The 10,449-nt window shown below is 48.8% G+C and overlaps 1 protein-coding gene across 1 annotated transcript in view; it reads left to right on the top strand.

The window, feature by feature from the left end:
* The window catches only part of RELB (RELB proto-oncogene, NF-kB subunit), a 28,603-nt gene extending 18,352 nt beyond the window's left edge, over positions 1-10,251 (top strand). The window contains exons 7-11 of the mRNA XM_033844574.2: positions 478-582; positions 4,901-5,116; positions 5,933-6,001; positions 6,140-6,217; positions 9,436-10,251. Coding sequence (XP_033700465.1) covers positions 478-582; positions 4,901-5,116; positions 5,933-6,001; positions 6,140-6,217; positions 9,436-9,821 — 854 coding nt within the window. The 3' untranslated portion in view covers positions 9,822-10,251. The remainder of the gene's footprint in view (positions 1-477; positions 583-4,900; positions 5,117-5,932; positions 6,002-6,139; positions 6,218-9,435) is intronic.
* Positions 10,252-10,449: the final 198 nt, after the last annotated feature.

The following is a 10,449-nucleotide window of genomic DNA, read 5'->3' on the forward strand; positions in this document are numbered from 1 at the left end:
AGGGCAAATGATCACTGCTGAGCTGGGAGTGGGCTCCGCCCTACCCAATCCCCATGACTGAGGTGGGGGGTGGTTCCTTAAAGGAAAACTGGGGGGGCTGTTAACAAAAGAAGGGCCAGGACTGCTAGACTGGCAAAACAACATGTGTCCACTGCAAGTTTCAGGCCATTAGCTCTCATCTAAGACTCATCCCTGACTCCTGACCCCACCAACCCCTCCCTGAGGTCTGAGGGTCTCCCTTTTGGGCAGACACTCACCGGACCTCAGCACGGAGGACTCATGATCGTCCATTAACCCCTCCTGCCTGGGCATCTTCTTTTTCCACCTGGACCACAGGTTCCAGAAGGATCAGGCACCCTGGCTTCTCCATTTCCCACCTCTCCACACCCCAGGGTGGGCACCCATGGGGTACCTGGTAAGGGTTTGATGACTGAATTCTCGTTTTTTCTGTGTGCCCCTTCCTCTCCTCTTTCCCAGAGTCCACAAACACGTCAGAGCTGCGGATTTGCCGAATCAACAAGGAGAGCGGGCCGTGCACGGGCGGCGAGGAGCTCTACCTGCTGTGCGACAAGGTGCAGAAAGGTGAGGGGCCTGGGGCAGCAAGTGGGCGGAGTGGGGTCTGCCGGCTTGCAGGGGCAGCTGGGGAGCCCGGAGGATGAGAGGGTGAAGAAGAGCCAGTTAACCAGGGGAGCCGAGTGGAAGGGTCCAGAGCTTTGGTTTTGGAGGTAGACAGAAATAGCCCATTGATTCATTCACTCACTGAGTCACTCGCTCACCTGCTCACTCATTCATGAGCAAAGAAGGAGGCACAAACAAACAGTGCTGGCCTGCGCTGGGTACCTGGCAGGCCTTGCCATCATGAGTTCCGGGGGGACTCTGGTATTAAAATCGTGGAGGTGCATAAATAAGTGCTTTATGACAGTTGGATCAGGGCTACGAATGGAGAAAATGGACGATGTTTCCCCATCTGTTCAAATGTCAAAACCCTTTTTCAAATAGGGTTTTTGGGATTTTTTGTTGGTTTTTAAAAAAAGTTTTTGGCCCGCGGCCCCTGCATTGAAAGGGCGGAGTCTTAACCACTGGACCAATTAAAAACAGGATTTTTTTAAAAAGAAAAAACAACCCAGGATTGCCTGGGGGGGAGCTTTCTCTTTTTTCTTTTTTTAATATTTATTTATTTATTTGGCTGCGTTGGGTCTTAGTTGCAGCACGTGGGATCTTCGTTGCTGCATGCGGGATCTATTTTTTGTTTTTAATTCCACATTTATTTATTTAAATTTTATTTATTTTTGGCTGCCTTGGGTCTTCGTTGCTGCGCGTGAGCTTTCTCTAGTTGTGGTGAGCGGGGGCTACTCTTCATTGCGGTGCCCACGGGCTTCTCATTGCGGTGACTTCTCTTGTTGTAGAGCACGGGCTCTAGGCACGCAGGCTTCCGTAGTTGCAGCACGTGGGCTCAGTAGTTGTGTCTCGCGGGCTCTAGAGCGCAGGCTCAGTAGTTACGGCACACGGGCTTAGTTGCTCCGCGGCATGCGGGATCTTCCCGGACCAGGGCTCGAACCCGTGTCCTCTGCGTTGGCAGGCAGATCCTCAACCGTGGTGCCACCAGGGAAGCCTATCTTGCTCTTATTAAGTGCCAAACTCTGTCCTAAGCACTTTGTATGCATCATTTATTCAATCATCTAATTGCCTAACAGTTCTATGAGGTAGATTCTCTTATTCCCCGTTTACAGATGAGGAAACCGAGGCAGAGAAAGATTAAGTAACTTGCTCAAGGTCACAGAGGTAGTCAGGTAGAGACAGGATTTGAATCCAGGTGGTCTGTGCTTCTGGGAGGAAAAATAAAGAAAGGGAGTTGAAAAAAAATCAGGAAGGTGGTGAAAAAGTAGTATCTGGAGATAGATAATGCTGAGGAAGGGGACAGAGAGAGATGGCTGGAGGTGTTGTGGGGCACAGTTTGACTTAGTGGGGCCAGGGAGGACCGCTCTCAGGAGGTGACACTGGAGCCACGAAGAATCTGTGTGGCCATGAGAGGAAGAGTGTTCCAGCAGAGGGAACAGCAAGTGCAAAGGTCCTGTGGTAGGAGCAGGCCTAGTTGTTGGAGGAACAGTGAGGCCAATGGGGCAGGAGGGCAGTGAGAGGGGAGGAGGGTAGGAGAACATGCTACAGCCTCAGGAATCCGCCCACAATCCTTTCTCAGGTTGTATGGTTATATAGTTAACGTCTATCTCCATCCCCACCCTCCCGCCACTGGGTTGTCTGGGCAGGACCTGGGAACATCCTGGTGAGCAGCTGTGTCCCCAGAACCACCCAGTCTAGGGCCAAGCACACATGAGGTTCTCAGGGAAAAAAAACACAAAAACCTTTTCTTTTTTTTCCCTGATTCTCTCTCTCTCTCTCTCTTTTATTTTTCTTTTTTTCTGCAAGGTTTACTCTTAAAACAAAACATTTTAACCATTTTGAAGTGTATACTTCATTGACATTTAGTACGTTCCCAAGGTTGTGCCACCACCACTCTCTAGTTCCAGAACATTTTCATCACCCCAGAAAGAAACCCAGTACTCTTTAGGCAGTGACTCCCTATTCCCCTCTCTTCCAGCCTCTGGCATCCACCAATCTATTTTCTGTCTCTATGGATTTATGTATTTTGGACATTTTATATAATAGAATCATACAATATGTGGCCTTTTATGTCTGGATTCTTTTACTTAGCGTAATGTTATGAAGGTTCATCCATGCTGTAGCAGGTATCAGTGCTTTGTTCCTTTTTATGGCTAATATTCCATATATGGATATATCCCATTTGGTTTATCCATTCATCAGTTAATGGGCATTTGGGTTATTTTCACCTCTTGGTTATTATGAATAGCGTTGTATTTGACATTTGTGTATAAGTTTTTGTTTGAACACCTGTCTTCAGTTCTTTTGGATATGTACCCAGGAATTGAAGGTTCTTATAAGATTTTGAATGAACGAGCAAATGGTTATTGGGTGGCTCCTCTGTGCTGGGTTCTGTGCTAGGCAGTGCTGGGACACAGCAGTGACAGAGAAAGCCCCAGCCTCTGCCCTCACACGGCTCTCAGTTCAGAGGGAGGTAGGGAAAGAAAGACAAATTACAAATGTGAGTAATGCTGAGAGGGAAGAAGACAAAGTGCTGAGATTGAACAACAGGAAGTCCAGACATGGTCCGGGCATCTGGGAAGGCTTCCCAGAGGAGGTGATATTTGAGCTCAAATCTGAGGAATGACAAGGAGGCTGTTAGGAGTCTGGGAATTGGGGTCAGGGCAGGGAAACTGTTCCTGCCCTGGGTGAATGATTCGAGGTACATGTGAGTCCTGTTCCGTTACTCACTCACTGACTGATCTCGGGCAGGTGACTTCACCACCCTGAGCCTGTTTCCTCATCCCTAAAATGAGCTGGTGTTAGGATGAGATGGGATCCCACGTACCTAAAAACTACACTACAGAGAGTTAGCATTTACTGAGGATTTCCTGAGTGCCAGACCTGGAGTTAGTATTTTGCATAATACTAATAAAAACTATCATACTTAACATGGACTGAGCACCTATTATGTTAAGCCCTCTTCTAAGTCCTTTTCTTGGAGTGACTCATTTAATCCTCCTAACAACTCTTGTGAGGTGAGTACTATGACTTTCCCTCTTGAAGGTGAAGAAACTAGGCCCAGAGATATCAGTAACTTCCTCAAGCTGTAGCAGCTGGTGGTGAAGAGCTCTAGCCTGCCTGGATCCCCATCTTGGCTCCACCACTTGCTGACTCTGTGACCTTGGACAAGTGACTTAACCTCCCTGTGCCTTTGCTTTCCCCTCAATATAATGGACTTCCTAAAGGTAGTTTTTTCATAGGATTTTTATGTGTCTTAGAGGCAAACCATGTCTATCCAACACATATAAAGCCTCAGTATATGGAGTTAGTGTGATGAGAGGCAATGCAATAAGACAAGAAAAAGAAATAGTAGGCAGAGTAGCATACTGAATCCCGACTATTCTGCTACCAGCTGTATGACCTTGGGTTAGTCTCTTAAACCCTCCAAGCCTCGGTTTCCCCATCTATGAAGTGGGTGTCTAGAAAAGAGTTAACATAGCAGGTCTGAGACTGTTAGTGTTTGGAAGCCCAGCTTACAAGGTTGACCCTTGGCTGGCTTTTGGGAACTTTGAGAGGGCTCCTACCATTCCCTGACTGTTAAGAGTGGCTCACTGTACCTAAACCGTACAAACAATATGGTTTGTGGAGATCATTTGCTTTCCTTCTGGGAGTCTGGAATTTTGATATGTGCCAGTTAGAGGGAGCCTACTTGACCAACTCCCAGTAAAAACCCTGGGCAGTAAGTCTCTAATGTGCTTCCCTGGTAGAAGCATTTCATGTGTGTTGCCACTGGGGGCAGCAGTGTGCGGTGTGCATGTTCTGTGTGAGTCCCCTGGGGAGAACTCTTGGAAGTTGGCACCTGGTTTCCTCTGGACTTCACTCCAGGCACCTTTCCTCTTAACTGCGCGTGCATATGTCTTTTTCCTGTAATAAATCATGGCCATGAGTACAACTATATGCTGAGTCCTGTGAGTCCCGTTAGTGAATCACTGAATCTGATGGTGGTCTTGGGGGCCCCTGATAAGGTGGAAATATTAAGTCTACCTGCCTTTTGGATTGTTAAAGGATTAGGTGAGTGTGTGTGTGTGTGTGTGTGTGTGTGTGCGCGTGTGTGTGTGTGTATGTCAGTGAGTGGCACATGGTAGGTGCTCAACAGAAAGTTAGTTGCCACTATGATTAGTTTTATTATGACTAGTTTTATTCTTAGAAATATTGGTGTTGATTTTGGGGGAGGCTGAGTGAGTTGGGTCTCTGGTGGACCAGTGTCCTGGCTCAGCTGACACCCCCACTTTCCTGCCAGAGGATATATCGGTGGTTTTCAGCAGAGCCTCCTGGGAAGGCCGGGCTGACTTCTCCCAGGCCGACGTGCACCGCCAGATTGCCATTGTGTTCAAGACACCACCCTACGAGGACCTGGAGATTGTTGAACCTGTGACAGTGAATGTCTTCCTGCAGCGGCTTACTGATGGGGTCTGCAGTGAGCCTCTGCCCTTCACATACCTGCCTCGGGACCATGGTAACCAAGGCCACCCAGGGTGACCCACCGCCCCAGAGACTAGGTCTTTGGTCTTGCTTGTGGTGACCCAAAGGGGAAAGGGGAAGTGGCAGAAGTAGAATGCAGGCTCAGAGTTGCACAGACTGGGGTTCAAATCCTGGTCTGCTGCTTACTGGCTGTGAGATCTTGGCTTCTCCTAGCCTCAGACTCCTCCTGTGCAAAATGGAAATAATAATAGTACCCATTTTATGACATTTTGGGACTGTTTAATCATTCCTCCCCTCAGCACGCCTGCTCGTGCCTGGCCCTCGCTGGGTAGTGCTGGGAACGTAGCGGTGACTGAGACAGCTCCAGCCCTACCCTATGAGGCTCATAGTCTTATGGGGAGAGGGGGCACAGATCCATTCCCATACAGTGACAACCAGAGTGGGCAGGGCTGGGATTGGAATTGCTTACAGAACTTGGATTGCCCAGAGTGGGGCACCTGACCCAGCCTTAGGGTTCAGGGAGAGCTTCCTAAAGGAGGGGATGGCTGACCTGAGAATGGGAGGATGACTAAGCAATTCTCCAGGGAAGTGGTAAGAGTTGAGGAAGAGTGTTTTAAGCAGTGGGAACAGCAAGTGCAAAGGCCCTGAGGCAGCATAGTGCCTGGGACGTTCCAGTGCAGCTAGAAGTAGATTTGGGTTTTATTCTGATTAAGATGTGGACATCTATATGCATTGTTTGGGCAAAAACCAGAACAGCATAACAACTTCCCAAATGGTCTCTATAATTAATTCTTAATTAATTCTTATTTTTAATGGATTATTTTGTATGCCTCTGGTATCTCCTAAACAGACAGCTACGGTGTGGACAAGAAGCGGAAACGGGGGCTGCCCGATGTCCTTGGGGAGCTGAATAGCTCTGGTGTGTTCACTCTGCCCCTTTTCACATCCCTCTCCAGGTTACTGGGAGGGGATGACTGACCCCACTGCCCTGGCCCACCCCAGGTTGGGGAGGAGGGGCTGTTGGGATCCAGGGGTCCTCATCTCTGTCTTCCCTCAGACCCCCATGGCATCGAAAGCAAACGGCGGAGGAAAAAGCCGGTCTTTCTGGATCACTTCCTGCCCGGCCACAGCTCAGGTGGGTCCTGGCTCAGTGCAAGCCCCTGCCCGCAAGGTGGGCTGAGGGTGAGCTGCATCCCTGCTTTTCTGGCCTTTTCAGGTCCCCCAGGAGCTCCTACTAGGGCAGTGCCTTACCACTTAGCCAGCAACATAAAGTGGAAAGAATAGTGGTTCTGGACACGGTCTGGAGGCTCTGATCTCGGCTGGGCCATTTACCTGCTGTGTGACCTTCATCAAGTTGCTCTACCTCTCAGATCCTCAGGGCTCCTCTGAAAAGTCTCACCACATACCTACCTCATTGACCTTTTAAAATTTAATGTACTTATTTTTACAGACACTATATAATCACATAACTGCTTTGTGTGTGCTTACTCACTTAATCTGGGTAATCACCCTGGGGGGGTGGGTGCTGTCATCTCCCCCCACGCCCCACCACCATTTTACTGGTGAAGAACTTGAGGCCCAAAGAGGCGATGTCTCTTGCCCAAGGTCACACAGCCAGTCTGAGGTGGGGTGGGGAGCTGCACCTGGGTATAGGTTTAGATTAGTGATGACATGTGAAACCAGTAGTAGGGAGTAGACGGTGGATAAATGGGGGTGGTGTCAGAGCCAGCCAGCCTTGAATTCAGCCACCCTCTGGCCTCTTCTACCGCGGCCTTCGTCTCAACTCACATGCCAGCCTCCAGTTCCCATGAATTCTAACCCTGTCTGGCTGCCATCCAAAGCCCCCCCACTCGCTGACCACTAGCTCTAAGAATGCTGTCCCCAACACCCCAGCTACCCCACGGCGCCCAGCTCCCAGCCAGCTGCCAACCACTCAGAGTCTGCTGAGCCTGGACCACTCCAGCCAGTCCCACCTTGAAGGTTTCAGTTATCACCTGTTGTCCCCGCAACCCACTGTAACCAATGCCCAACAGCTCTGCCCCTAGAAACCCCCAATCCTAGTCTATTTCATCAACCTTCGATTCCCAATCCCCAAAGCCTCTGCTTATCAGCCACCTGTCATTCATCCACTTGTTCTATCACCACGATTTCCCAGTGTCTAAAGTTCCCCTCTCTCGTCCTTGTGGCAAAGCTGCCCTGGCACTAGAGTGTGGTGGTTAGGAGCATGGCCTCTGGAATCAGACTGGGTTTGAATTTGAGAACACAGTTTAGCCACTGTATGACCTCTTTGGGCCTCAGTTTACTTAACTTGCAGATGGAGACCCTCCCTCCTAGGGTTCCTTCCAGAATTTAGTGAGATCACATCACACAGTTATTTAGCACAGTGGCTGACATAGAGTTGGTGCCCAGGAGATGTTAGGAACTTGCCAGAAAGCAGGAATGCCACCTGCATTTGTTTAACTGCATTTGATCATGTTTAACTGCATTCATAGCAAAACCCCAAATAACGCTTCAATAGGATAGAACATTATTTCCCCTCTCACATAAACACAGTCCAGAGGTAGGTGGTCCATGGGTGGTTTGGTGGCTGCATGATCATCAGAGACCCAAGCTCCTGCCATGTTCAGCTCATAGTTTCCACCTCATGGTCCAAGGTGGCTGTTGCAGCTGCAGCCATCACGCCCAGATTTCAGCCAGCAGCACTTAGTCACATCAAGCTACAAGGGAGGCTGGGAAATAAGAGTTCCAGCAGCGCAGCGTCTCTTTCTGAGACAAGTGTAGTCAGCCTTTGCTGGTGAGGTTTGTCTTGTCTCAAAAAGAGAGACTCTCCCACAGTGACACTTACCATTTTACTATACAATTTTGGGGCTTGTGACTTCTCCCTTGGGTCTCCCATGGTGTGGATGTTTCACTTATCGGGTTGTCTTTATTTTGCTGGGGGCGGGGGGCTTTGGAGCCTCCTCTTCTTCCTCATTCTTGGGGAAAACTCCCTAGCACTACAGGAGCATGGTTTCTACCCTGCTTCTGCAACTCACCTGTGGACTGCAAGTTATTTTGCCTGTTTGCTTATTAAATGAGAATGATCCTAGTTTTAGTTTTTTGAGGAACCTCCAAACTGCTTTCCACAGTGGCTGTACCAATTTACACTTCCACCAACAGTGTAGGAGGGTTCCCTTTTCTCTACATCCTTGCCAACATTTGTTATTCGTGTCTTTTTGATGATAGCCATCCTGACAGGTATGAGGTGCTATCTCATTGTGGTTTTAATTTGCATTTCTCTAATGATTAATGATGTTGAGCATCTTTTCATGTGCCTTTTGGCCAACTGTAATATCTTCTTTGGAAAAATGTCTGTTCAGGTCTTCTGCCCATTTTTTTAATTTTAATTTTTAATTTTTGATGTTGAGTTGTATGAACTGTTTATATTTTGGATATTAACCCCTTATCATTTGCAAACACCATATGACCCAGTAATTCCACTCCAGGTATATATTTTTAAAAAAATGAAAAAAAAAAAAAGAAAACACTAATTTGAAAAGATACATGCACCCCAGTGTTCATAGAAGCATTATTTACATTAGCCAAGAAATGGAAACAACTTAAGTGTCCATCAGTAAATAAATGGATAAAGAAGATGTGGTACATATACACAATGAAATACTACTCAGCCATAAAAAAAAAAAAAAGAAAATTTGCCACTTGCAGCAACATGGATGGACTTGGAGGACATAGCTTAGTGACAGAGAAAGACAAGTACTGTATGATACCACTTACATGTGGAATCTTAAAAAAGAAAAAAGCTAGTGAGTATAACAAAAAAGAAACAGACTCACAGATACAAAGAACAAACTAGTTGGTTACTGTAGGGAGAGGAAAGGGAGGAGGGACAAGATAGGGGCAGGGGATTAAGAGGTACAAACTACTATGTATAAAATGAATAAGCTATAAGGACATATTGTACAGCACAGGGAATATAGCCAATATTTTCTAATAACTATAAGTGGAGTATAACCTTAAAAAATCGTGAATTACTATGTTGTACACCTGGAACATATAATTCTGTACATCAACAAAATTATTGTAACAAAAAATTACAAAAAAATTGTAATTATTTTGTAATTACAAATGTTTTGTATTTTGTAACTTTGTAATTTGTAATTTAAAAAATTATTGTAACAACAACAAAAAAAGGGAGATAGAGAACGGTGATAGTCCCTACTCAGAGTTTCTTGGCATTATAAGAGGCCACACCGATAAAGCATTTAGCAACAGAGGGGGCATTTGAGTTAGGGCCTGGCCAGAGGTCGACCCTAAAAGCCCACCATACTTTCTTCTTTCTTCTCATCCCTGCAGGCCTGTTCCTCCCGCCATCAGCGCTGTTGCCAGACACAGACTTCTTCCCGGGCACCGTATCCCTCCCAGGCCTGGAGCCCCCCTGCGAGCCGGACCTCCTGGACGACGGCTTTGCCTACGACCCCGCTGCCCCCACGCTTTTCACCATGCTGGACATGCTGCCCCCAGCGCCACCACTCACCAGCGCTGTCGCGGGCAATGGGGGTGCAGGGGCCGCGGTCGGGGAGCCCCCCGGCACTGAGCCGCTGACGCTGGACTCGTACCAGTCCCCGGGCCCCGGGGACGGAGGCACTGCCAGCCTCGTGGGCAGCAACATGTTCCCCAATCAGTACCGCGAGGCGGGCTTTGGGGGCAGCCTCCTGTCCCCGGGGCCTGAGGCCACGTAGCCCCCGCGGCGCTGGAGGAGAGGCGCTGGGTGGGGAGGGAGGTGGAAGGGGCCGTGCGAACCCAACCAGGATATCCAGCACCCCCCATACCCTTGGGCGGCCCTTGGTCAGTCTTCCGACGTTCTCATCCTTCTGAATCGGACATCTTCAGCGCTGGCGAGAAACTCCGTAGCATCGGTTTCCCCTGAGCCCATTTTACAAGGGAGAAAACTGAGTCTGGAGAGGAAAAGGGGCTTGCTTGGCTCTCAAGCGCTCGCTTGTTAAAGCTGCTGCCTCAGCCCTCACAAGCGGGGGCACCTTCTCCAGGCGGATTCTGTTGTGTACATATGGGAGGAGGGTGCAGATCCCCCGCCCTCCGTCCCCAGGCTTGAAGGTGGGGGGTAGGTTGTTTGTTCTGAGTCTTCCCAATAAAGATGAGATTTTGAGCCTTGGGGGTCTCTTCTCTTCTCCGCTTGAGAAACACCCGCGGCCCTTACGTACAAAGTCTCCAGGATCTCCTGACACACCGCTTATCTCCTTCAAGCCCCGCCCCTCCCTCCTCGCCCGAATATAGGCCCCGCCCCTCGCGTGAGCGGAAGCCCCGTCCGCGAGGCTCCGCCCCTCCCCCTTCACTCAGCCTCCCACTTCC

This window comes from Tursiops truncatus, chromosome 19 (assembly GCF_011762595.2).
Source record: "Tursiops truncatus isolate mTurTru1 chromosome 19, mTurTru1.mat.Y, whole genome shotgun sequence".
Classification (NCBI taxonomy): Eukaryota; Metazoa; Chordata; class Mammalia; order Artiodactyla; family Delphinidae; genus Tursiops; species Tursiops truncatus.